The sequence below is a fragment of the Lipotes vexillifer genome, unplaced genomic scaffold (assembly GCF_000442215.2).
Source record: "Lipotes vexillifer unplaced genomic scaffold, Lipotes_vexillifer_v1.1 scaffold205, whole genome shotgun sequence".
NCBI classification, from domain to species: domain Eukaryota; kingdom Metazoa; phylum Chordata; class Mammalia; order Artiodactyla; family Lipotidae; genus Lipotes; species Lipotes vexillifer.
This window is the reverse complement of record NW_006781396.1, coordinates 1,302,863-1,330,341: the sequence shown is the minus strand read 5'-3', so window position 1 is coordinate 1,330,341 and position 27,479 is coordinate 1,302,863. Positions and strand designations below refer to the sequence as shown.

Sequence of the window (27,479 nt, the reverse complement as noted above, 5' to 3'; positions counted from 1 at the left end):
AACAAGAGAAGCCACCGCAATGAGAAGCCCATGCACTGCAACAAAGAGTAGCTCCCACTCGCCGCAACTAGAGAAAATCCCACGTGCAGCAATGAAGACCCAACGCAGCCAAAAATAAGTAAATAACCATTATAAGAAACATTTGTCATGTTTCTACCAAGGGTATAGAGTTCATTTGGGGGTAACTCATTGTGCCCCTTCAAAAAAACACCAATATTATTCTCCATACCAAAGTTCCTTATATAATAACACAGATCTTGTGTAATAATCATGGTGAGAGATTTTTTTCCCCTTCTCCTCTTAGGGGAGTTGAGGGTGAATTCAGTGCCTCAAAAACCAACTGGAGTGATGTTAGGTGCAATTTAACTCTATTTCAGTACAGAATGAACTGCAAAGTGGTAATACTAAGGGAGACTGGATTATAAGCACAGAAGTAAATCCTCCATCCTTGACCCCATTACAGTTTGGTGAAAGGAATCTTGAAAAATTCTTGAAAAATTCTGGAATCTTGAAAAATTCTTTTAGCTCCATCAAAAATTATTTGCTCTCTAACACTGTTGCTCTTCTCTAAAAGTTCTACATCAAAACTACCTGCTACTCCCCCTTCTACAACAGTAGTTTAAAGTGTACTTTCTTTAGAGCTACATTGTCTCAAAAATTTGTCTATTGGCTTCTAGAAAGAAAACTTAAAACATAAAATTTTTTTTCCAATTCTATCAATACCTACAAACTTACAAAATAAACAAAAATACATAAGCACACACTCTATTAACCATCAGAGTGATGATGTCACCATATCACATAGCTGCTGGAAAACTCCACTTTACAAGCATGAGAGAATGAGAGTGAAAAAGACAAATAACTTGTGAAAAATTACAGTATAAGTCCTTAAACGCATAGTTACCTCTAAATACTAAATAACAGAATTTCTAATTCTGTTAAGAATTTAGCATTTGATATATAAAGTTACATTTTCCAAAGACAAAAATTTTTTTCCTAAAAACATTAAGTCATACCTCTGATACTCAAAAGAAGACATTTTTACTTCCTGGTCAAGGTTGCCCAATGGCAGCTGTCAGAAAGAAATCAGTAAGACAGAAGCGGGACCAAGAAGAGATGAGGGCACTGAATTTCAGTCAACTCTGCTATTCAGTACTACCTCTGGGAGCACTCATTCCCATATGCCATTTAACAATCAGAGGTGAGTGAGGTAAAAGCTCAACTTAAATAAAAAAATGACTATTACCAGTAGAAAGCTTTTTTGGGAAAAAGCAACCCTGCAGGCACCAATACGTAATTCCTGGATGAAAAATATGCTATGCTATTGAATAAGTGATGGCAGCAATGTATCCCAACACACACTGACTAAGGGGGGTCAAACTGAAACTATATAATAACACTAAAAGAAAAACACAGTTACTTTAGAAATTCATTTATTCACAAATGATCTGTACAGTCACATTGATAACAGATCTTTGAGTGTTATACACAGCCCTTACCATGTCATGGCCTTATTAATACACGGGATTCAGAATCATACTTCTCAAACAGAAAGTAAGAATCAAGATTAAGACTAAGGAATGAAGGAAAGAGAGAGGCCATGGAGGGAGAAAGGCTGTGAGGGGGTAGAGATGAGAGGTAACAACAGTGAGCCTGGAGCTCCACAGCAGAGAGTGTGGCAGGACTGATGGGTGGGGCAAACCTGTGCTGGGAGCTCCCTCCCTTTGCTGGTCTGCACCAAGGAAGGAGTGAGTGCCTTCTGTGGCTGACACTCTCCCAGGGAACTCTGCATAGTCCTGATGGTATCACCATTGCTTTGACTGCTGCTGCCCTGGGAAGTAAACAGAAAAGAGCTACAATACTGCAGCTCCATCAGTGGCATGGGAAGGTGAGGGTTAGGGTAGGGTGAAGGAACAGGAATCTAAGAAATGTAAAAGGTACCAACTTCAGAAGAAAAAGGACAGATCAAAGTAAAAGGTAAAAACTTTACCAGTTATTTTGCTAAAGTTTAAATTCTAAGTAGTAAAGGAATTGAAAGTAGGGTCTCAGATATTTGTACACCCATGTTCATAGGGCATTATTCACAACAGCCAAGAAGTGGAAGGAACCCAAGTGTCCATCGATGGAAGACTGGATGAACAAAATGTGGTTCAGTCGGCCCTCCATATCCATGGGTTCCACATCCGTGGAGTCAACCAACTGCAGACCAAAAATATTCAGAAAAAAAATTACAGAAAGTTACAGAAAGGAAAACTTGAATTTATTGTGTGCTGGCAAATATTTACACGGCATTTACATTGTGTTTGGTATTATAAATAACTTAAGAGATGATTTAAAGTATACAGGAGGATATGCATAGGTTATATGCAAATATTATGCCATTTTATATAAGGGACTTGAGAATCCACAGATACCAAGGGAGGTACTGAAACCAAGGGAAACCAAGAGATGAGTGTATATACATCAGATGGAATATTACTCAGCCTTAAAAAGGAAGGAAGTCCTGACACATGCTACAAAATGGATGAACCTTGAGGACATTATGCTAAGTAGAATAAGCCAGTCACAAAAAGACAAATACTGTATGATTCCACTTATATGAGGTATCTCAAGTAGTCAAATCCATAGAAAGAGAAAGTAGAATGGTGGTTGCCAGGGGCCTGCGGGGGTGGGGGGGAAGAGTTGCTTAAATGGGTACAGAGTTTCAGATTTGCAAGACGAAGAAGTTTGAATAGAGGAGATATTTCACAACACTACCAAACTGTATATTTCAAAATGGCTTAAGATGGTAAATTTTAGGTTATGTGTTTTTTATCACAATAAAAAACAAATTCTGGGTATCGATTAAAAAGGGGAAGGGAAAAATACAAACCTTCTACAATCTGTAGATATTATCTAGGTGGAGAGATTAATAAGATCACACACCTGTAATTCTCTTTTAAAGTATTAATATAAGAGTTTAAATGGTTGAGGCAAAATCAGTAGGTATATAAGAAATAATGCAAATCTGAGCTCCACTGGGCTTCAGAGGTACATTTTCAGAGAAGAGCTTTGGAAAGAGAGGTAGACCCTGTGAAAGATGAACAAGCTAAGGGTTACAGGCGTATGTTCTCCCTGTGCTCACAACCATCTCGCTGACAGTGCGATGACTGTGGACCACCACTAGACACCATGGTATCCTTGGGGAATCACCCAGGAAAGTTATCACCCAAATTTCCACATCCCTCCTTGGCAATTAAAATGATGATACTTTCCCTCAGCACCTTGTGAGGATGTTTAATTTCCAGTGTTTCCCAAGATCCACCTCAGGAGAAGTCAATTTGTCCACAGGAGGCATAGTTTCCAAAGCTGTCTACTGTGAACCTCTGAGAGATGTGAATTGAATTGAGCTTTAGGGTACCAAAGCAGAAGTTCTCAAATAGCTGAAAAGGAAGAATAAAAACTCAGAGTGAATATCCAAAGAAAATCATAGATGAAAACATTAAACATCAGATTCTCTTGTAAAAACACCACAACAATCCCGACAAACCTCCTGTGCTTTCTCTTCAGTATTTATTCTGAAAAATGATCCTGGAGAGGAGGGATAGGAGCAGGAGTGAGAAAAGAACAGCAGCTCTTTGTTGATTAATTGAAAAGCCTCCTCTGACAAAATGCACTAGAGAAAGAGGTCTGAGAAGTCAACTCCAAAATGTATCTATTGAGCAGATATGACCAGGAACTTGTAACAAACATCCTAGGGCCATACCCTGATCCATAGGGCCTAACAAAGCTGCTTCTATGACTTTCAGTTACTGACCATGCAGGATGTTAGTTTTGTTACAGCCAGGATAAAATTTGATATAATATATTCCCCCACCTCGTCAACAACATTTATTAGAAACACTGACTAAAATAAACAGAAGATAAGGTTCCTGCCCTACAAATAATTCTGATAACCCAGCGAGGAGTACAGAACACTTTCGCACACAAAACAGCCAGAGGAACACTTCTATTGAATGATATAACAAGTACAAATGATAATATTTATCAAAAACCTTTCATTAGACTTTGAATTCAAGCCAGCATCCTAAAGTAAATGCTCTTTACTACAATTCTTTATTTAAAAAGCTTTCAACTTTGTCAGAGGGAGGGATGAGCCACACTCTGAGAAAGACCTGCTCTTGTGATCAGCACATTTACAAGGCAGAATGCAAAATGACATCAGAATTCATTCGAGGAAAATTAAGCCACACTGCTTAGATAATGAGTGTCAAAGAGTAAAGGGCTGACCTTCTTCTGTTAGGATGGAAGAGTTGCTCTTTCTTAAAATGTCAGCACAATCCTGAGAAAGCCTTTCAGTACGTGAACCAACAATGCTTGAGTAGAACCTAAAGCTGAGACCTTTGCACATTAGCAAGTGACTGTCCTGTCTCTTCACTTATTTTTATAGTATCTCTACAGCCATGGACTTCAGCCACTGTCACCTTTCCTCTTCCTGCAATTAATGGCCTAGCGAAATGCCCGGGGTTCACTTAAAGTCTAACTTTATAAAGCCCAGTAAATACTGATTCTTCAACATGACATCAACTTGACCCCAAAGATCTATTTAGAGGTTGTGTGCCGCATTGTCTTGTCTTTCAGAAAGGTGATCAGCTCTTGCCTGCATTGATTTACACAATTAACTTCTCCTCCTGGCTTCAGCAGCCTGTTCAAACCATATCCACCCTTTTGTGTAAAGAAATACAGCCCGAAATGTTTATCGGCTAAACCCTTTGCTGAACGTTAATTTGAAGTGAAAGCCATGCCAACAAGGCTGACAGATTTACAGCTTTACAAACTGAAGCCTTCTAGGTACAAAGACATAACTAAAGGGGCAATAAAAGACAAGGCAAAACAAAACTAAAAGGGAACTCATAATACTTTCAACAAGTTAGTTTTTAGGGATTAGCAGTCCATGGTTCTTCTCTTTGTACCTATGCTTCCAAGTGATGGAGACACCACAGCTAGGAGCTGGAAAGTACTTACTTACCTCTGACTTCTCTTTGCCTTTTAAATACTTATAACCTCCAGACGGCATGATTTGCCAGGGAGATTTCTCATGCTTTAGGTTTGAAGCAAAGAGTAAATATGGTGATAATGAAGTTAGCTGGGATGTGATTTCAATGCAGTAATTACACAAATTAAGAGAAGACTGAACACAAATTCCCATGCTCCTCTAAGACAAGAGCAGCAGGTGGAAAGACTGAAGTCAGTCTAAACTTACGACAGGCATGGGGAGCCGGGTGGCTGTGGACAGACACCACCACCCATGGTACAAGATCATAATGGGTAAAGACTCAGTAAGATGAACAAGTCGAAGTACCTTCCTTGTAAACTGTAAAGCACTCCTGAAAAGTAAATAGTTCCTATGATGTTTACAACATCTCTCTGCTCTTCTTAACCTGTCCTTATTCTACCTTCATAGGCTGCCATCTTCTTCCACACCTTTTGATAACATCATAATCAAATGGATTTCTTATCCAAAGTCCGTAGTGCAAAGCCAAGCTTCATTTTAGCTTTTCCTGTCCCCATGTTCTTGTTCTCTCTCTGTTTATGATGATTTAGTAACAATTTTTCAGTTATTTTATTGTTTAGTCATTGTTTTATCTTTAGTCTTAAGCTTCCCTTTTAGCCTTTCCTGTCCCCATGTTCTTGTTCTCTCTCTGTTTATGATGATTTAGTAACAATTTTTCATAGTTATTTTATTGTTTAGTCATTGTTTTATCTTTAGTCTTAAGCTTCTCTTTTAATTCTGCCAATTATTTCTGGTGACTCGTTAAAATATAAGCTCTACAGAAGAAAGATCTTTTATGTTCTTCAAAGCTGAATCCCACTATATGCTGTAACTGTATCAATGCATATGATCAATAAGCATTTGTTGGATAAAATGACAACAAAATCGAATGTTGGAGATGTCTGTGTACTTTGTGTAGGAAAAGAGAAAACTATAACATGGCCTTGTTTAGATGGATATAAAAATCTCATTTATAGACCACCTAGGAATCCTTGAACAAGACTTACCCAATGGTATTACCTCTAATGTAACCTCAACTGTAACTACTTGTGAAGAATTTATAGTTATTAGTAATGGAAATTTCACATATTCCTTTAAATTTCTATGTGTTTCTTATTTGTCAAAGCCTAGTCTTAGCTCGAATTTCTGATCTAGAATGTCACTGAGCACCTGATATTATGCATTTTCATGTAAAGAGGCATATGATGTGGTGTTGTCTCCCAGGCAACTGCCATCTGGTTAGGGAGGATGGGGTATGTGTCAGAAGAGAGGCATGTTGATGACACGGGTGTGTTCACCTTGTGGAAAGTTACTGTATTATGTACTCAATTAAAGTTTACCTAAAACAATATAGGTGGCAAAGGTTAAGTGTGGGAGGAGAGGTAAAGGCAATTAATAAATGCAGTGGGAGGTAAGAAAACAATGGATGTAGAGGGCTGGGGCATCTAGAAAAGCCATCTGGAAGAGTCAGAAACTGAGCTGGGCCTTGTAGCAAGTCTAAGGCTTAGTGAAGAGGAGGAAGGAGGGCAGCATGAAGGCAGAAATGGGTATATGGAGGGTCAAGTAGGCCAGGTTAGATGTAATGGAGGGTTCCTAAAAAGAAGCAGTGAGAAGACTAAGGCTAGAGACATAAGGAGGGAAAATCAGATTAAGGGGGGCCCTGAGGGTCAGGTTCAGAAGTTAGACTTCATTCTAGACGGTGGGGAACCACTGAAGGCTTCTGAGTAAGCTGATGGCCCAAGATGAAAAACAAGGGAAATTAATCTGGGTGTGGCATATTGATTGTGCTGACTGGAGAAAGGAACAAGAGAAGAAAGAAAAGGAGACCAGGGTAGCAGTTAAACTGTGAGATACTGAGAGTCTACTGACTAAAAATAGTAGTAGTGGGCCTGGAAAGACTGGAGCAGATGTTAATACTATGAATGAAACACGGAACAGACTCCGTGATTTTCTGGATGAGAGGAAGGAGATACAAAAAGAAGATAAGTCATGGATGACAGGGTAAAGGGATATGTGAGGGTACCATTGATAGTGACAGAACATTTCTGAGTGGGAGCTATTTTATGGGGAAAAACAAAAAAAATTCAGATCTGTTTACACACTCATTCTGTGTCTTTAGCTGTGTGTCTCAAGCCCTTCTCCAACCAAGGGTTTGCCTGGTATGCTCTGAGAATATATATTAAAGACATGAAATCCGTAGCACAGTGAAGTGGAAGCTCATCACCATAAAAACTTTACAACTGTCTACTTTTTTAATTGAGTAGTAGTTCTCTATGTATTAGGGAAATGAACTCTGTGTGATGAACTGCAAATATATTTTCCCCCAATTTGTCATTTGTCTTTTGACTTTACTTATGGTGATTTTTACCATGTCAATTTAAATTTTTATAAACTCAAATATATCATGACAGATTTTTAAAACAAAGTTACCTAATGCCAATATTGTTATATATTAAAAAATCAAGGTGAACAACAAATATATATGTTGACAACAACACTAATGAAGTAAAGATCATAAGAGCTAAAGTTTACTGAGCAAGCATGCATGCCAGGCATTATACTTCGGGCTCTATGTGATTATCTGACTGCCTCCTCACAACCCCAAGAAGCAGATACTATTATTAACCCCCATTTTAGGGTTGAAGCTGAAATTTAAAAGGTTAAAGTAACTTTCCCAAGAATACACAGCAAGTAAACAGTGGAAAATTGACATTCAGAAAGCTGGAAAAGAAAAAGAAAAGGAAATTAAGATTCAAACCCAGAACTTATATACAAAACAGAAACAGACCCACAGACATAGAAAACAAATTTATGATTATCAAAGGGTAAAGGTGGGGGAGGGATAAATTAGGAGTTTGGGATTAACATATATATACTATTATACACAAAATAGATAGCCAACAAGGACCTACTGTATAGCACAGGGAACTACACTCGATATTGTGTGATAACCTACATGAGAAAAGAATCTGAAAAAAAAAAGATATATATGTATGTATAACTGAATCACTGTCGTACACCTGAAACTAACACAACACTGTACATCAACTATACTTCAATTAAAAAAAGAAAACAAGATTCAAACCCAGGTAGCCTAACTCTGAAGCCTGAACTCTTTAACCTCTGTACTCTACAGCCTCTCCTTGTGGGTGATGCCCCTTAAAACCTGGCCCTGTTAAACCAGAGATTAAGCTTGACTCACAAAACTCCCAAAGACTGAAATGAACATATTCTTTCCTTGTTATTCCTACTTTCATTGTCACTTCTTATCCTGGACCTCACTGAAGAATCAGATGGCTCTAGTTCAGCTAGAAGAATTTTAATTGAATTCTGGATGAAAATAAGCACAAATCAACTAAATGGCTCCATTTAATTAGGTACCTGAATGGAGAAGAGGAAAAAGCTTAAACTACAAGTTTAAAAAAAGAAACTTGGTTGCTCTTTATAGGCTAAAGTAGTTCAAGAAGAGCAAAGTGGTCTATTGTTTAGAAAATAAAAGACCTAACAGGAAAAATTTAAATTAAAAAAGAACCATGGCAAGGTATTTAAATCATATTGAGCTTTTCCCCCTCACTGTTGTTTTATAACAATTCCTTGGGGATTTTGAAACCTAAACCTTTTTCTTTCTGAAAACATTTCTCTCTGATGCACACACAGAGCCCTGTTGTGTTGGAAGCCAGCATTTTTTAAAGCCTGTCGTAAAGGAACAAAACAATGAACAGCTGAACAAAACTACAAATATTTGATAAGGAAACAAACATAGAATTTAAGACTGCCAATATCTGTGATATCACTTGTAAGTAATAAGTACTGATTTGGACAATTTAAGAAAATTTAAAACCCAAGTTAAGTGTTAAGTATGACATTTGAAAACTGTTAAGCATACAGCTGCTATCCTTTATTGACTACTCACAGTTATCTTCAGAAAATTAAACAAAGTTTTCCTATTACCAAGAGACAAATGTGGACCACCAAGATGAAAGGTTTTTAGTCAAAACCAAAGCTTCCCTGACAGAATCTCAAGACAAAGATCTAACCATCCTGATGTCCCTTGCTCACATGATCTGTGAAGCCTACCATTTTTAGTTTGTACATGTTTGTTTCCTAGGGAGAACACAGAAGAAATTATTGATTTCTGGTAGTGTAGTGGTATACACTGAAAGAAAACAAAAAGCAAGATTTAAGGGCTAACTGTGGTCATTTTCCCTTGCATTCATTTCAGACCTTCTACTCCTTCCTCTCAGGCTCTATGAAACAACCATAAAAGACCAGAAATAATTCCACATGTGACTAGGCTGCAAAGATGAGCCTCAAAATCTCAGCGAGAGTTGGGGAGGAGAGTAAAGAGGAACCTCCTAATATCTGTGGCCTCAAGCTACAAAACTGAATGAATGGCCAATCCTCAACAGCATAATGACAGACATGTTGGGGATCCCTGTCCATTGGGCTTCCCAAATGAGGCTCGCTCTCTTTCTTCAATCTTAGACAAAGTAGTGGTCACTCTCTTCAAAGATCTCTCCTTTAAGAAAATCTATTTCTTGTGCTGGGTGGCCTCAGTGAACTATCTGGTATCTGATTTGACTTCAAAAAGAGGAAATTCAGGTTTGAAGTCTAAAATGAAGATTTGAAATATGTAAGTCCTGGCAAAAGAAATGAAAGCAAAAATGAACGAATGGGATCTAATTAAATTTAAGAGCTTTTGCACAGCAAAGGAAACCAGTGGCAAAAATGAAAAGACAACCTAAGGAATGAGAGAAAATATTTGCAAATGATATGGCTGACAAGGGGTTAATAGCCAAAATATACAAACAGCTCATACAATTCAATAACAAAAAAACAACCCAATTAAAAAATGGGCCGAAGACCTGAACAGACATTTTCCCAAAGACATACAGATGGTTAAAAGGCACATGAAAAGATGTTCAACAACATTAATTATCAGGCAAATGCAAATCAAAACAACGATAACACCTCACACTTGTCAGAATGGCTATCATCAAAAAGTCTGTAACAAATGTTGGTGAGGATGTGGAGAAAAGGGAACCCGCCTACAAGGGACCCCCTCTACAAGGGAACCCCCTGTAAACTGGTGCAGCCACTATGGAAAACAGTATGGAGGTTCCTTATAAAACTAAAATAGAGTTACCATATGATCCAGCCATTCCACTCCTGGGTATATATCCCCCCCAAATTTAAAAACACTAATTCAGAAATATACATGTACCTTAATGTTCACAGCAGCACTATTACATCATAGCCAAGATATGGAAGCAAACTCAGTATCTATCAGCAGATGAATGAATAAGGAATGTGGTATATACATATATTGTGTGTGTGTGTGTGTGTGTGGTATATACAGGACTATTACTGTGCCATAAAAAAGAATGAAATTCTGTCATTTGCAACAATGTGGATGGACCTAGAGGGTATTATGCTTAGTTAAATAAGTCAGACAGAAAAAGACAAATACTGTATGTTATCACTTATATGTAAAATCTAAAAAATAAAAGAAATGAATGCATATAGCAAAACAGAAAAAGACTCACAGATATAGAAAACAAACTAGTGGACACCAGTGAGGAGAGGGAAGTGGGGAGGGACAAGATAGGGGTATGAGATTAAGAGACACAAAATACTACGTATAAAATAGATAAGCAACAAGGATATATTGTACAGCATAGGGAATTACAGCCATTACTTTGAAATAACTTTTTCTTTTTTTTTTGGCCACACCATGTGGCATGCGGGATCCTAGTTCCCCCACCAGGGATCAAACCCATACACCCTGCAGTGTAAGCATGGAGTCTCAACCACTGGACCACCAGGGAAGTCCTAAAATAACTTTAAATGGAGCATACTCTATAAAAATACTGAATCACTCTGCTGTATACCTGAAACTAATATAATATTGTAAATCAACTATACAGTTTTTTTTTTTAATTTATTTATTTTTGGCTGCATTGGGTCTTCATTGCCGTGCGCAGGCTTTCTCTAGTTGCAGTGAGCAGGGGCTACTCTTCATTGCGGTGCACAGGCTTCTCATTGCGGTGGCTTCTCTTCTTGCAGAGCATGGGCTTCAGTAGTTGTGGTTCGCGGGCTCTAGAGCGCAGGCTCAGTAGCTGTGGCGCACGCGCTTAGTTGCTCCGTGGCACATTGGATTTTTCCGGACCAGGGATTGAACCCATGTCCCCTGCATCAGTAGGCAGATTCTTAACCACTGCACCACCAGGGAGGTCCTTATACAATTTTTTAAAAATGTTAAGTCCTATGAAATTTGTAGTCATTCCTGGTATGTGCAAGTTAAACTAACCCTTAGTACATAATCTGGTACAAATGAAAATAAGTACTGGTGTTCAATTAATGCAAGGATTTAGAAGGATGCAGCGGGTCCTGTTTCTCCCCCAAGACGGGATGATTTCTATTGTTTTCATGTATGGCAATTAGACTTCTGAAACCTAAAGTAAACAGGAATGGCAAACACATGCTACTTTGAAGTTTTCCCAGTGTTTTTCTTCTATAATCTGTTTTACCAACTTCTATTTCTCACAATTCCCCCCTGTTTACAGATAAAAGTAACAGTAATAACACTATTTTGTACTTAATAATAATGCTCCCCCACCTACCTCCCTACCAGGGATGGTATGAGGATGAATGGAAGACAGTCTGACAAGCACTTTGAGCTCTTTGGAAGGCACTCCCACAGAAAGCCTTGCTGAGGCTAAATAACACCTTTCATCTAAGGATCTAAAAAGTATCTCACAAAGCCCAGCTCATTAACCCTTCAAAAAATCACTGTGACATAAACCTGAGCTCAGCATTATTATCCCCATTTAAAAGATAAGAAACAGAGACAGGCTAGGACCACTAACATTGTGATATAAATTTAAGAGTTCCTGGGACCAGGCCTAGAACACAGGCCAGTAGAAGGCCATGTCCACGTGGCAGTGTGCATTTGTCTCACAATCTGAATAACAAATCTGTACCAAAGAATGCCAAGTGGGGAAGAAGTCCCATCCTTGGGCTATGCATATGCAATCAGACAGCAAAGGAAGCGTCCACTTGGTTTTGTGGCCAAGAAAGACAAGTAATGTGAAAAAACTATAATCACAGCCCTTGGAAGATTCTAACTGAAAAACAACAAAACAAATAATGGTATATTTCAGAAGCATTCTTCACGAAATTGTACCTCCAGGTACAAAAATGATAAGACTTTAGGTAGTAAACAGAAAGATATGGACAACAGCCTAAAAATATAATAGACTTGAAAACTATCACAGCTCTTCATATGTCATATTGCCAATGTCACTTAGAATTAGGATCACAAGTAAGTTTTTTCTTTTCCCACAGGTAAGTTTTGTTGGTTAAACTTCCCCAAACCTAAAAAAATGATTCTGAGTTTCTGCCAAGGTACCAGGCAATTCAAATTCTCAAGCTTTCCCGTACCTTGCATTTTTCTTCTGGCTACGTGCAAGATTACTCTTGAAGAGAGCAAATATGAGAGATGTGAAGAGACAAGAAGGAAAATGGTGATCTAACACATCAGGTCAAAAACACCTTCCATCTACTTGAAAACTATTTATACAGGCTGCACTCACACTGATTCTTTCTAAATCGTCACAAAAGAACACAATGGAGCCTATTCACACTAAGGTAAGCCATGTCACTCTACGTATACACAAACATACCCAACTTCACCTGGAAACCAAAGGTAGAAACTTCTTTTCTATTGAAGAGAGAGATCAAAACAGTTCTTAGGGCAAACTAGACTTCAATGCTTTCCTATCAATAACCACACAGCTACTCTCTCCCTCAATTTCTCCATCTTTAAACAGGGACAATACCTTACAAGGATATTCTGCAGTTACAGGAAGATAAATTATCAGATGGAATTTTGAGCTCTATTATTGTCACTCACCAACTATAACATCCAATGCATCATTACAGGACAAAAATCAGCTTCCTTAAAAGAAAAAAAGAAAAGGTCTAGAAGGAACTCTGATAGCTTACAGTCTCTGCAGTCATCAACTGGTTTCACAGGGCTATATTTTTAAAGAATGGAATAGAAACATCTACTTCAGAATAAAAGACAATGTGATTGTTAGGTGGTTACTATCCTAGTCATCTCCAAATACAGCCCTAACTCCGCCTGAGATACCACATCTAATCTGAAACCTCAAACTGCTGTGATCAGTGGTGAGAGAGCCAATAATGATAGCTAATAATAGCCAATAAAAATAGGACATAATGTACTTCCAAAAGGCAGGGGGAACCTCAGATCAAGGGAGCAAGTCAAGGCCAGTCTGTTGGAGGAGTAATTCTTATCATCAATTACCTCTAAAAGGAAAGAGCAAGAAGAATGTAATCAGTGGATCAGCTATGATTTTTCAACCTATCAGCACATCACTCCTGCTTTGGGCATCTCCATTAAGACAGTACCAAAAAGCTTGCATGGCACCAGAGCCCAAGTCTCCACACTGACTGCAGTGGCATAGGAACGTTATCAAGCTGCTCACACAGAATGGGAACGTGAACTTCCCTCTTTGATTCTGCTCTCCCAAACCACCTGCCTCTCTCAGCTGCAGAGAGCACAAGGAATGTTATAGGCCTGACCTGAAGAGGCGCCAGGCAGAGGCCAAACAGCCAGGGAATGAAGGCTTTAAAAACCTCCTTCAAATAATTACGCAGGGTTGCACTTTTGGATGTTTGCCCTAAGCCTCACTGCTGACGTGAGGATTATCAAGTTTAAGACTCTGCTGGTAAGGCCAAATGACCTATTAGAGAGTGAATTAAAACTGCTATATACAAACAGGATGCCAGGCAGTTCTGCTGAGCACCTCAACACTCAAAATGCCAAAGGACTTCCCCTCCCTGCAGTCTTTCAGTTTTAAAAAGTAGCAATAAAAAAATGTGGGTGGAAGTAGGAGGCAGGAGAGAAGAGGTTGTGCTGACATGGCTGAAGAACTCAGACCTCATCTCAGCACACAGCAGCACGCTCTGCTGGTTTCCACAGCAGCAGGTAGAATTAGCATCAGAGATGGGCCGCTGGGAGTTGAGTTTGCTGCAAAATTTCTTCCAGAAAAAGCCCTGCCTTCAGGCATGGATATTACTGCTTCACCAGGGAAAAACTGCCCCAGGTGGCTGCTGGCTAGCAGGGTCTCTTCAATGCCCTAAGCCTGTGACCACCAACCCTAAGGGCAAATGCCCTTTCAGAACTAATCTAGGTAACATTTCTGCAGATAAATTCTTTCCCTCAGAAGGAGGCTGCTTAATGCTCATTCAAATCTGTTACCACTCTTACTTTCAGTTTGGTCATCTTCCCTCAGGGATTACTCATAATTGTCCCTCAAACAATAGCAACAGGAGGTAAGTGTTTGATCTTTGTATTATATATGAGAAAGGAAGTGTAAGTCAGCAAAAAGGAGCAGAGATGATTTCTGCTCAGCCTGGGGGTCTCTAGGCAAATGGCTTTAGGGAGGCGGGGCACAAACAGGCTGACTAGTGTGCCAAGTGACAAATTCAGAAAACAGTGAGAAAAGAGGAAAGGTCATCAGGTGCAGCCACCTCCACTCCAACTTTTCCAACAGGAGAACAGCAACAAGAAAAGTTAAAGAGCAAGTCAGATGTCCCTTGGCAACATCAGGCACCGGCAAGAGCATATATACTTATAAATAAGAGCTGTCCAAAAAACAGCTGTTTGAAATGCTTCCTTGTAAGGTGAGAGAGAGGTTGCCACATGTTATCTTAGATTTTCAACTAAGTCATCTTATCTTATTAGACGAGATGTGAAATATTTATTTTGTCCTCTGTCAGGACCATAGGAAACCTGCCTTCAGTAGCACCACTGGAACATTATCTATTATGACACACACTTACTTACTTGCCGGTAATCCAGTCCAGATGACCTCCTTCCCCTCTGCAAAGGTGTGGGCTAAATGTCAGACAAAAGGCCCTAGAAGAGGGATAGGGTTATCATCCCCACACACACCTCAGGAGTTGCAAGATCTCTACAATTTAACAAACTGGTATCAATGCTTTAACCTACAACTGAGAGCACAAACTTTGAACTGGAATTCTGGTTTACTTACATCTTGTTTTTCTACTTTTATTTTGTAATAATAATGTTCATCTATGAGCATTAGTTCTAAAACTGTTTCACCACTGAGATATGGGAAAGGACATGATTTCTTAAGAAATCGTCACAGCTTCATCACATGGTGAAGTTCACTCTCACTTCTTCTCTCTTTCCACAATGTCCTCTAACATTTGGAATAACACTTAGACATTGCTGGCACCAAGCCACCTAATCTAATACGGTTTCATTTGGTCTGGTCTCTAAACAATAGGCTGTCCCAGAGAAGACAGTGCCCTGTCACCATCTCTAGGTGCAGATTTATATTTGGTTACTGGTGTGTTTACACTGTAGCTAAAAAACCACAATGGAATATATACATACAATGGAATATTATTCAGTCTTAAAAAGAAACTAAATCCTGATACATGCTACAATGTGTATGAAACTTGGAAACATATGTAACTGAAATAAGCCAGAATCAAGGTAAATACGGTATAATTCCACTTATATGTGGTACCTATAGAGCCAAATTCATAGAGACAGAAAGTAGAATTATGGTTGCCAAGGGCAGAGGGGAGGGGAAAACGAAGAGTTATTGTTTAATGGGTACACAGTTTCAATTTGGGATGGTGAAAAAGTTCTGGAGATGGATGGTGGTGATGGTTATATAACAACGTGAACGTGCTTATTAATGACACTGAATTATACACTTAAAGTGGTTAAAATGGTAAATCTATGTTACGTATATTTTACCACAACTTAAAAAAAAAAAATAGACCGAAGTGAACCATAACCCAACTCCCTTCACTTGTGAACTACATCCAAAATGATATACTAGACCCCTACAAATGAATATATAAAAGAAATAAATATTCCCCACAATAGTAACAGGCATCTTGTCAAAAGAGTTCATAGGAATGGGATCAGAGGGACCAAACAATCGAATATTTATCCCCATCCCCCACAAATGCACCAAGCACATAGCTTAGTGGTTTATCTTCAGCAGGTATTCAATAAAATACTTTTCATCCTGATAAAAACCAGAAATAATTTTAAGAAAAGTAATTTTAATCTCATAATTCTTTTTTACTCTTACTGTCTTTGCCTATTTCTTGTCTTTGTGTTAGGTTAGACTTTCCAAACCCATCATTCCCTGCCTGAGCAAAGACAAGGCATGAAGTATCCCAGTACCACTGCAAAGATGAATAACCAATAAACATAAATTCAAGAGAGTGAAGGGAGAAAAAAAAAACATCTTGTATGAACAGAGCAACAGACCAGGGAGGGTGCATCTTTCTAGAACAGATGTTGGCTCTGTCAAAAATCAGCCAACTGCTCATTTTCCAGTTTCATTTTAACGATGGTTGTGCCTCACTGACAGTCATATCTTTAGTTGCTCTCATCAGTGTTTTAAGATTTCACTTTCTAGGCAAAGTGACACATAAAACAAATTCAGAGGATAAGTTTTGGTGAAATACTGCTTGGATGTAAATCTTCCCCCTGCCCCCAACCCAATAATATAAAACAAGATAGTACCAAACCAAAATGAAGCATTCCAAACTGCACTTTTCCTTATATATCTGATGCTCTAAGAAATTGCTCAATCAATTACTTGTCAGAAGTCTTTCAGATTTTTAACATATAATACGTTATTTCTATTACTAGCAAAATATGAAAAGCCCCTAATGATTTCCTGCATCTCCCATTTGCTCAAGTTTTGTTTTGTAATCATCAAGAATGTGAAAGTGGAAAAGGGGAAAAATGTAGTGGACTGCCTTGTTTTCATAGAAAACCTTATAATACTTGTTATTTCTTTAAACCATGCACATGTATAACTTTTGTTTTTAAAACAATGTAAGTTTCCTGATGGCAGGGACCATGAGAGTCTTGTTCTATAAAATCCCCAGTGCTCCACCTGAAGTAGCTGTTCAAAAAGTATTTGTTGGGGGCTTCCCTGGTAGCGCAGTGGTTGAGAATCTGCCTGCCGATGCAGGGGACACGGGTTCGTGCCCCGGTCCAGGAAGATCCCACATGCCGTGGAGCGGCTAGGCCCGTGAGCCATGGCGTCCAGAGCCTGTGCTCCACAACGGGAGAGGCCACAACAGTGAGAGGCCCGCGTACCGGGGGAAAAAAAAAAAAGTATTCGTTGGGGCTTCCCTGGTGGTGCAGTGGTTGGGAGTCCGCCTGCAGACGCAGGGGATGCGGGTTCGTGCCCCAGTCTGGGAGCATCCCATGTGCCGCGGAGCGGCTGGGCCCGTGAGCCATGGCCAATGAGCCTGCGCGTCCAGAGCCTGTGCTCCTCAGTGGGAGAGGCCACAGCAGTGAGAGGCCCGTGTAGAGCAAAAAAAAAAAAGTATTCGTTATTCAAGTAACTGAAGTCACCGTTCTTGAAGCTCTAAATGGCTCCTCATAAGGCACAGCATTAAGATCACAATGCTTGTGATGCTTCCAGGGACTACAGGCAGGGTCTGGTCCCTGAAACACTCCTCTCCCTGACTCTTCCTCTAGTGCCTCTTTCAGGTGCTCACATGCACATTGTTCCTTCCTGCCTCAGGAAATTTGCACATGCTGTTCCTTCTACCTAAAAAAGCTCTTCACCACCATCACCTAGTTCTCTCCCATAAATCGGTAGACTTCAGCTCAAATGTCACTTCCTCCAGGAGATCCTCCCTGTCTCCTGTCCCCCTCTCTTCACCAGCCTGATGAGGCCACGGTAGGCCTATCCCAGTATCCCCAAGGACCTTGTAGGTTATGTTAAGGCATTTACTCTTCTATCTAGAAGAGAACAGGGAGCCACCAAAGTGTTGCCAGCTAGGAAAGATAATATCCAATATGCTGGTAGGTCTGGGGTTCAGAGAATTACGAACAGCAGCAAGCAGCTTACTTGGGACACAGATGACCTTTGCTCAACAAACAGTGGCCTCACCCTACCTCCCCAGGATACCTCCAGTAATTCCCTATGGTAGTGTTTTCCAGAATGGGGCATGACTATCACTGGGGGCTCTAGGGATAATTTTAGTGGCATATAACTAAATATTTTTCAAAGATTAACGTATTTACTTCAATGGGGATTCAAAAATAAAACTTTCATTCTAAACCCATGGGAAAAAAAAAAAAAGAATGGAGGCAGTCATATTTTATCACTAACAGAGCAAAGCAAGAGTGGCCGTAGTTTGGCAAGATGTCTTGTCACAGGTTCCTTTCTAAATGCCACATTTTTCTGCTACTCATGCTAATTTTATTTATTTATTTATTTTTAAATTTATTTATTTTTATTTATCTTTGGCTGCATTGGGTCTTCGCTGCTGCGCACGGGCTTTCTCTAGTTGCGGCGAGCAGGGGCTACTCTTCGTTGCGGTGCACGGGCTTCTCATTGCTACAGCTTCTCTTGTTGCAGAGCATGGGCTCCAGGCACGTGGGCTTCAGTAGTTGTGGCTCGCGGGCTCTAGAGCACAGGCTCAGTAGTTGTGGTGCACAGGCTCAGCTGCTCCACGGCATGTGGGATCTTCCAGGACCAGGGCTTGAACCCGTGTCCCCTGCATTGGCAGGCGGATTCTTAACCACTGCATCACCAGGGAAGCCCTATTCATGCTAATTTTAAAATTAATACAGGTTTACTTACAAGTTCACTGGTCTTTAGTTTTCATTCAATACTTTTTATTAATATATTCGGTAATAAGGCATAAATGAAAATGCAAAATAAATCACTGGTCATGTTTAAAGTTAATTAGTGCACACCACAGAGAAACAAAATTATTTTTGGATGTATTTTGAAATAAAAGGAATTTAAATGTAAATTCAAGCTCATTATTATTCCTATCAGCTGAACCTTGCTGATGTGAAGTAATAAAGTTGCAGTCAAATTTAACTGAAAAATGAACTTCACTTATTAATGGAGGATTGTGAGTATGAGTTACAGGTATATTTGACTTGGGGCTCTCTTTTCTTGAATTTAGTAAAATAATTTTTAAAAAGAAACATTTGCTAGAAAAGAGTTAAGTAAATGAAAATTCAATAGGACTGACGCTGTTAACTAAATATTTATGACATAAATAATATATCTTGAAGGTCTATTAAATACAAGCATCATATCTAATCATAAAGCAGAAAGGGCACTGGGTGAAATAAAAAAATTGAACTAAACACTAACCTTTAAGACAGTGGTCAGCAAACTTTTTCCATAAAGGGTCAGGTGGTCATACGTTGTTCGTCACAACTACTTAACTTTGGCACTGTGGCACAAAAGCAATCAGTGCATAAACAAATGAGGACAGCTGTGTTCCAATAAAATTTTATTTAGAGACCCTGATATTTGAATTGCATACAATTTTTACATGTCATAAATTATTCTTTTTTAATTTTTTTCAACCATTAAAAACATATAAACACCATCCATAGTTTGAGGGCCATACAACAAAACAGGGGACAGGCCAAATTTGGTCCTTAGACCATAGCTTGCAGGACCCTGCTCTGAGAGTTACAATTTCAAGTAAGGGGCAAAAAATATCCCCTTTGTCAATCAAAATCTTTTTCTTTTCTTCGGCCAAAGGAAGATTCTATAGAAATTTATAGATTTCTGATTTCTACGGAAAAAAGTTTTAGTTAGCCAATCCAGAAAAAGCTTCCTGAATGCTTGCCAGGCACAGAAGACATTGCTAAGCGCTGAGAGGCACGTGAATGGTGTCTGCACAAAGTAAGGAGAGGAGGGAAGGCACTGAGAGGTGGAAGCATGCCATAGACTGGGATGCTCCTTACCATTATGGAGGAGGTAACACCTGTACTGGACTTTGAAGAATGAGTAGGATTTGGATAGAACAAGATTGCAGTAAAAGAAAAACAGAGAGATAAGGACAAAACTTTAGGAAGTAGTCATACAAGGCAGTGAATTAAAAAAAAAAAAAAAAAAGTAGAACCAGAAAAAGGAAAAAACTGCCACTGAAGCCAAGAGAAGAGAACATTTGAAAGAGAAAAGGGCTTAAAACTCTCAATGTGGTTACTGGGAAAAAATTAAAGTAGGTTAAGGCACTGGACAAAAGGGGCCTACTGGTGCCTTTTTACAGTGAGGTTTCAGTGTAATGACAGAGGTGACAGATAGGTTTCATGGAATTAAATGGAATAGTTTGAAAAGGATGTTGGTGGGAAGAATGGCTTTAAAGAGAAATGGACTCTATTTTCTTAAATAAAACAAAACAAAAAACATTCTAGTGAAAGATGCAGCTACCTTATTAGTAGCTTGCTCAATATGAAACATCCTAATCAGGAAGTTGTTCCTTACCTTAAATTCTTATACCCCTTGAAATCAAATGGGCCAAAATTTGTAGTAAGATCAGGAATTAACAGAAGTTACATCTATCCTAAAGGCTGGAACAAAACATAGGCAAGACTTCAACAAACTTTTCTGGAAGATGGTTATTAAAAAAACAACCCACAACCATAACAAATGGTTAGTGTCCTACTCCCCTCCCAAGAGCATGTCTGTCTTTCCATCTTCTTTTTTTATTTTTTATAATTTTTTACAATGATGTAGTTTCAGTCTTTCAGAAAAGTTACAAAAATAGTAAAGAGAATTCCTGGATACCTTTTTCCCTTCTTTCTTTTCTTTTTATAACCTACTTTAAGAAAAGCATTCTTTCACTGATTTCCTGGGTTTTGTTCTTTGTAATGTGGATACTGCCAACAAACTCTGGACATTCATTTTAAAAAGTGCTGGGGCCTTTTTAAAGTAGTTTAGTTACTGTTGTCCATGATTCAGTCACAAGTTGTAGGAAAGAAAAGTGCAATATAGGCTCACTCAACAAAACTGTTTGGAATTCATTTGGCTTCTTTAATCTGTAGGTTGATGTCTTTCATCAGCTCTGGCCCATTCTCTCTTTCCTCTCCTTCTGGGACTCCAATTAAATGTATATTAGATCTTCTCACTCTATCCTATATGTCTCTTTTTCTCTCATCTGTAATTTTTACCTTCCCCCTCTGCCCATGCAACATGTTGGATAATTTCTTGTGACAATTTCCACTTCACTATTTCCCTCTGCAGCTCTATCTAATTTGCTAACTTGCTGCTAAACCCCATCCACTGAGCTCTTAAGTTCAGTTATTGCATTTTTACAGTTCTAGCATTTCTACTTGGTTCTTTTCAAAACTGCTACATCACTTTTTCTTTGCAATAGTTCCCAATTACCTGATAAAAAAGTTGTTTTAGCCTAAGTCTGATAATTCTAGTATTTCATGTCTTTATGAGTTCTGGATGTCTGTTTGCTTATGGTGAGTGGTTTCCTCATATGCCTAGTTATCTTTATGTATTGGCTGTTTTGGAGGCAAAAGTTCCTTGGAAGAATATTTTTAGGCAGAGGGTGATAGAACTTTCTTCCAGAAAGGATTTTTCTTTACTATTGCCACGTACCTGGGAACACTACCAGTCCAGAGGCTCTTTCATCCAAGTTCAAGATTCCAAGGTCTGTTTTCTCCTTTTAGAACCCTAACAGTTAATTTTTACACTGCCTGAGGATCTTCTTTGTCAGATTTTTCCCTCATATTTTCTATCTCTCCACTTTGCCAGAGATTTCCTTAGCTTTATCTTCCAATCCTTAATTAATATATACATATGTGAGTATATATGTTATTTCTATGAACTCTCTTCTCACAGAAGCCTTTTCCACAACATCTTGCTTTTATTTTCCAAGTGAAATTCTCTAGAAAGTTGTACATTTGCTCCTCTAACAAGCTGCCTATTTTACATGATTGTCAAGAATGATGTGATTACTTCCAATGCTGTGAATAAAAGCTCTTACAAAATATTAGTATGCCCAAGTGAAGTTAATAAATGTCAACAGTGTATAAGCATAAATAGCTTAAAAAGAAAGTGACACCTGCTTAGTGATTTTACTTAAATTAAAATTTCAGGAATTCCCTGGCAGTCCAGTGGTTGGGACTCGGCACTTTCACTGCCGGGGCCCAGGTTCGATCCCCTGATCAGGGAACTAAGATCCCACAAGCCGTGCAGTGCGGCCAAAAAAAAAAAATTTCAAGTCATAGAAATATCAGGTAGTAAAAATGACACCATAGCTACGGTGGTAATGAGACATAGCAACTTTTTTCTACATTCAATTTGCTGTTATTCATACTGATGTAATAGTGCAATGGAACATTTAGTGATAGATTTTCAAGGAAAGGCTTTCTGCAAAAGGTGAGTTTTGAAAAAAAAAATTCTAAAGAAGAGCCATGTGACTAAGAAGTAATTTTCAAGAACAGTATGTAACGTGGCTTAATACTGAATTGGATAATAAAAAACACAATATTTTCTTCCTTAGAAATAATATACTTTCTAGATGCTAGTCTTCCTCTGCAGTCATTAATATCTTTTTAAAAAAAATTACTACCGAGTTCTCAATCTAATCTCTCTTCCCTTGAAAAAATAAAAATGAATTCATCTTTTCTATATTCTTCTAATACTCTGAAACAAGTAATCATTGAAAACAAGCCTCTTCACTAAGAGTATTTAAGAACTTAACTGTGCCTTTGTTACCTTAGGACAAATAGACCAGAGTTGGCCAGGGAAGGACATGTGAGGCACATTCTGCTTTTTGAACTTGGTAGTAGTTACAGTGTTCACTTTATGATTATTTGTTTAAAAGTACATATACGTTTTATGAACTTTTACCAAAGAGAATAAATAGTATGTATTTTTAAACAGCTTCCTTTATAGAAACTTCTCTAAGTAAAGAAAACTAAATAAAGCTCTCATATTTTAAATGCATTCATTCTAACTGTCCTTTTAAAGAACTTTAAGAGGCAGCGATGGAGCAAAGCAAAAATGAATGAAATACTTGAGTTACTCTCATTTACATCTTTCAAGAAAAGTCTCAATGTACCTAGCTAGATTTAAAACATATTTTCAGATAAAGTACTATTAAATATTAATATAGTTAAATACTGCCAATTCCCTCTTTCTCTAAATTTAAATATTCTTATATAAAAAAAAAAATTCATCTCTTTTTTTACTTGCTTTATATGTTCCAGGATTTTTTTTTTTAGCATCTTTATTGGAGTATAATTGCTTTACAATGTTGTGTTAATTTCTACTGTATGACAAAGTGAATCAGCTATGCATATACATATATCCCCATATTCCCTTGCTCTTCCATCTCCCTCCCACCCTCCTTATCCCACCCCTCTAGGTGGTCACAAAGCACCGAGATGATCTCCCAGTGCTATGCGACTGCTTTCCACTAGCTATCTATTTTACATTTGGTAGTGTATATATGTCCATGCCACTCTCTCACTTCGTCCAGCTTACCCTTCCCCCTCCCCGTGCCCTCAAGTCCATTCTCTATGTCTACGTCTTTATTCCTGTCCTGCCCCTAGGTTCTTCAGAACCTTTTTTTTAATTTAGATTCCATATATATGTGTTAGCATATAGTATTTGTTTTTCTCTTTCTGACTTAACTTCACTCTGTATGACAGACTCTAGGTCCATCCACCTCACTACAAATAACTCAATTTCGTTTCTTTTTTATGGCTGAGTAATATTCCATTGTATATATGTGCCACATCTTCTTTATCCACTCATCTGTCGATGGACACTTAGGTTGCTTCCATGTCCGGACTATTGTAAATAGAGCTGCAATGAACATTGTGGTACATGACTCTTTTTGAATTATGGTTTTCTCAGGGTATATGCCCAGTAGTGGGATTGCTGGGTCGTATGGTAGTTCTATTTTTAGTTTTTTAAGGAACCTCCATACTGTTCTCCATAGTGGCTGTATAAATTTATATTCCCACCAACAGTGCAAGAGGGGTCCCTTTTCTCCCCACCCTCTCCAGCATTTATTGTTCGTAGATTTTTTGATGATGGCCATTCTGACTGGTGTGAGGTGATACCTCATTGTAGTTTTGATTTGCATTTCTCCAATGATTAGTGATGTTGAGCATCCTTTCATGTGTTTGTTGGCCATCTGTATATCTCCTTTGGAGAAATGTCTATTTAGGTCTTCTGCCCATCTTTGGATTGGGTTGTTTGTTTTTTTGATATTGAGCTGCAAGAGCTGCTTATAAACTTTGGAGATTAATCCTTTGTCAGTTGGTTCATTTGCAAATATTTTCTCCCATTCTGAGGGTTGTCTTTTTGTCTTGTTTATGGTTTCCTTTGCTGTGCAAAAGCTTTTAAGTTTCATTATGTCCCATTTGTTTATTTTTGTTTTTATTTCCATTTCTCTAGGAGTTGGGTCAAAAAGGATCTTGCTGTGATTTATGTCAAAGAGTGTTCTTCCTATGTTTTCCTCTAAGAGTTTTATAGTTTCTGGCCTTACATTTAGGTCTTTAATCCATTTTGAGTTTATTTAGGTCTTTAATCCATTTTGAGTTTATTTTGAGTTTATGTATGGTGTTAGGGATTGTTCTAATTTCATTCTTTTACATGAAGCTGTCCAGTCTTCCCAGCATCACTTTGTTCCAGGATTTTTAAGTATCTAAAGAAATGGCACTTTCACAGTGTCCTTTGATTTTGGACCTATAGTACTGTCTATTCCTTCCCAAATATATTATTGTGCCTTTATTTGTACCAAATCACCTCTGGTGAGTACAACCTAGGGCTCTAATGTCTCCTCTTCACTTTGCAGTTAGAAGCTATGCTTTTAAACAGTTACTACTGTACCCCTATTCAATCTGCTGAGAGCACAGTCTTGGAATACTGATTCGATTGCATAAGACCATTTCATAAGTCCCCCAAACAGACTGCCATTAAGACCACTTCTCTCTCCAGACACTGGCAGTTAATGACCATTCTACTTTTAGCTAGCGAGGGAGCAGTTATTTCCTGCATTACATCTTTAGATCAGCACGATTTCTCCATTTACATGTTTATCACTGCATTATAGATAAACAAACTACATCTTTGCTCCTATCTCTTAGATGAGAAATGGAAACCCTCTGACAGGACACTATCCTATTAATTTGGCCTAGGTCTTCTTCACTGGTATATCCTCCTTTCAGAGCTATCTGTCAGTCTTCCATAAAAAAATGCTACTACTAAATATATTCCTTTTCTGGTTTGAAAAACACACGGAATGATTCTTTAGTTGTCAGTTCTTCTTTCAAAGTCTTTCTTAGGGTAAGAAAATTCTTATTTTAACTAGGGATAACCAGAAACTAGTCTATAATAGCTGCAACAACTCTCAAGGGAGCTATACAAAAGAAAAATGTGGCTTCTACCTCCAAGAGTCGGAGTTTTTTTTTCTTATTAAGGCATCCGAAACACATAATACTACACCAAGCCAAAAGAACCAATTCTCTTCATGCAGTAGAATAGCAATTGGCTGTTACTCATTAAATTCTTACAGCAATGAGCAATGACTTGCATTCTTGTTTTGTTTCTCTTTGAATAGCAGATGAAGTTGATTTTTTTCCAAGGCTGCTTCCCATCACCAGCATTCCTGATCCTTGACCCATGTAGCTGTTAATATGCTGTACACATATGCTTGGGATCCTTAACAACCAATGCAGTTAACCTTTCTGTTTATTCCAAGTCAGTTCCTATCTTGTTAATGAAAGTGATTTTTTTCCCTTTCTAAACATAATAATTATATCTGGTACAAAAACTATGTATAATCCATCAGTTTTTTAATCTTTTTTTTTTTTTTGCAAGGGATTCAGGGGCCATGGGTTCTAATGTTCTAGTTGAGAAAGACTTGTCTTGTAATTCCAAAAAGTGGGCTGCTATAGCTACTTCACAAATACAGTTATTACTGCTTGTGTGTTTGGGGGGCTAGTTGTTGGATGCCACATTTTATCTTTATCCTCAAAGAAAAGTTAATTCCTTTGATTAAATATAAGTGAAAGATTATATTTTCTGGAACTAATGATTAAAAAGTAATACACTGGGGGGACTTCCCTGGTGGCGCAGTGGTTAAGAATCCACCTGCCAATGCAGGGGACACGGGTTTGAGCCCTGGTCCGGGAAGATCCCACATGCTGCAGAGCAACTAAGCCTGTGTGCCACAACTACTGAGGCTGTGCTCTAGAGCCCACGTGTCACAATTACTGAAGCCCACATGCCTAGAGCCCGTGCTGCACAACAAGAGAGGCCACTGCAATGAGAAGCCCGTGCACCACAATGAAACCCAATGCAGCCAAAAATAAATAAATAAGTTTACCAAAAAAAGAGTAATATATTGGAAATTCTATCAAAAGATATTTTGTTACAACTACCTGTGCTCAAAGGTACTTCCCCTCCATCTCATAATTTGCCCCCATCATTTTATACTGTAATTACCTATTAACCAGCTGTATCTCTCAAAGATAGGAAGCTCCTGGAAGGTAAGGACTGTATCATAATGACTTTTACCTACAGGGCACATAGTCTGACAGATGGTATACAGTCAATAAGTATTTCTGTTGGTGTTAGTATTATATTCAACTCAAAAGTCTAATTCTTAATTAGCCAGTTTTAGACTAACTGGCACACCCACTGCCTCAACATTTATGTCTAGTCAGATATTTTCACAATTCAGATAGGCCCAGTTTCAAATATCTACTGATTTCTACCTAAACACTGAGCATCTTTACGGAAGAGAGTAGAAACACTGCTAACTTGTGAGCTTTGAATCTTTTTGTTCTGATTCAGACTCTGCTACTATCTAGCGTTAACCTTTGGCAAAACATTTTAACCATATTGGATCTCACACCCTTAGAGAGTAAAATGAGGAACTGGATTAAATAGTTTCCAACTACCTAGCTGAGCTCAGCTCTAAAATTCCAATTAGGCCTTAACAGTAAGGGTACAACTACTATAGCAAGCTTTTGTCAACACTAGAGGGAGCTACAGCCGTGTCATCACTGGGGTGGGTTAGGAAGATTTCCAAGCCAAGCATCTTTAAATGGAAAACTGACTTTCCAGAATGAGAGAAATTAAATATTCAGTGAGAGATCCATACTGTTCATACAGCAACTTCTCAGGATCCCTGCTGTTACCTCCCTCTTACAGATGTTAAAGCACCTCACACTCCACTTGCATCAACGTACCTTTTGGGCTTTAATTCTAATTTCAAAGGAACCAAGTTGGCTTGAGTCATTCCAACAGATTTCTTTCCCCATCCGTCTAGTTCTTTTCTTAATCAAATTAACAATAACAAAAAAGTAAAGTGATTAATGCTATTATTTTAAAAGCCCCAGGAAATGAGCTAGAGGAGGAGAAAGATTCATACAATGAGGCTGTGGCCTGGGAAAATAAGTAAACTGCAACTGAATTCATTAGCAGCTTGCCACTCAAACCAAATCTACAATAGCTACTTTGAAGACAAGAAAATTACTCAAAGAGAGAAAAGGTATCAAGTAAAAGGAGGGATCAACAAAGCCCTGCAAAGCCCCCTCCCCACAAGGCAG

At 38.4% G+C, this 27,479-nt stretch overlaps 1 protein-coding gene across 1 annotated transcript in view; it reads right to left on the bottom strand.

Moving 5' to 3' along the window:
• Positions 1-1,419: 1,419 nt before the first annotated feature.
• Positions 1,420-27,479, bottom strand: part of ASCC1 (activating signal cointegrator 1 complex subunit 1) — a 98,707-nt gene continuing 72,647 nt past the window's right edge. Inside the window, exons 10-11 of the mRNA XM_007454681.1 lie at positions 3,264-3,422; positions 1,420-1,831 (exon numbers count right to left, since the gene is read on the bottom strand). Of these exons, the coding sequence (XP_007454743.1) occupies positions 3,306-3,422 (117 nt within the window). The 3' untranslated portion in view covers positions 1,420-1,831; positions 3,264-3,305. The remainder of the gene's footprint in view (positions 1,832-3,263; positions 3,423-27,479) is intronic.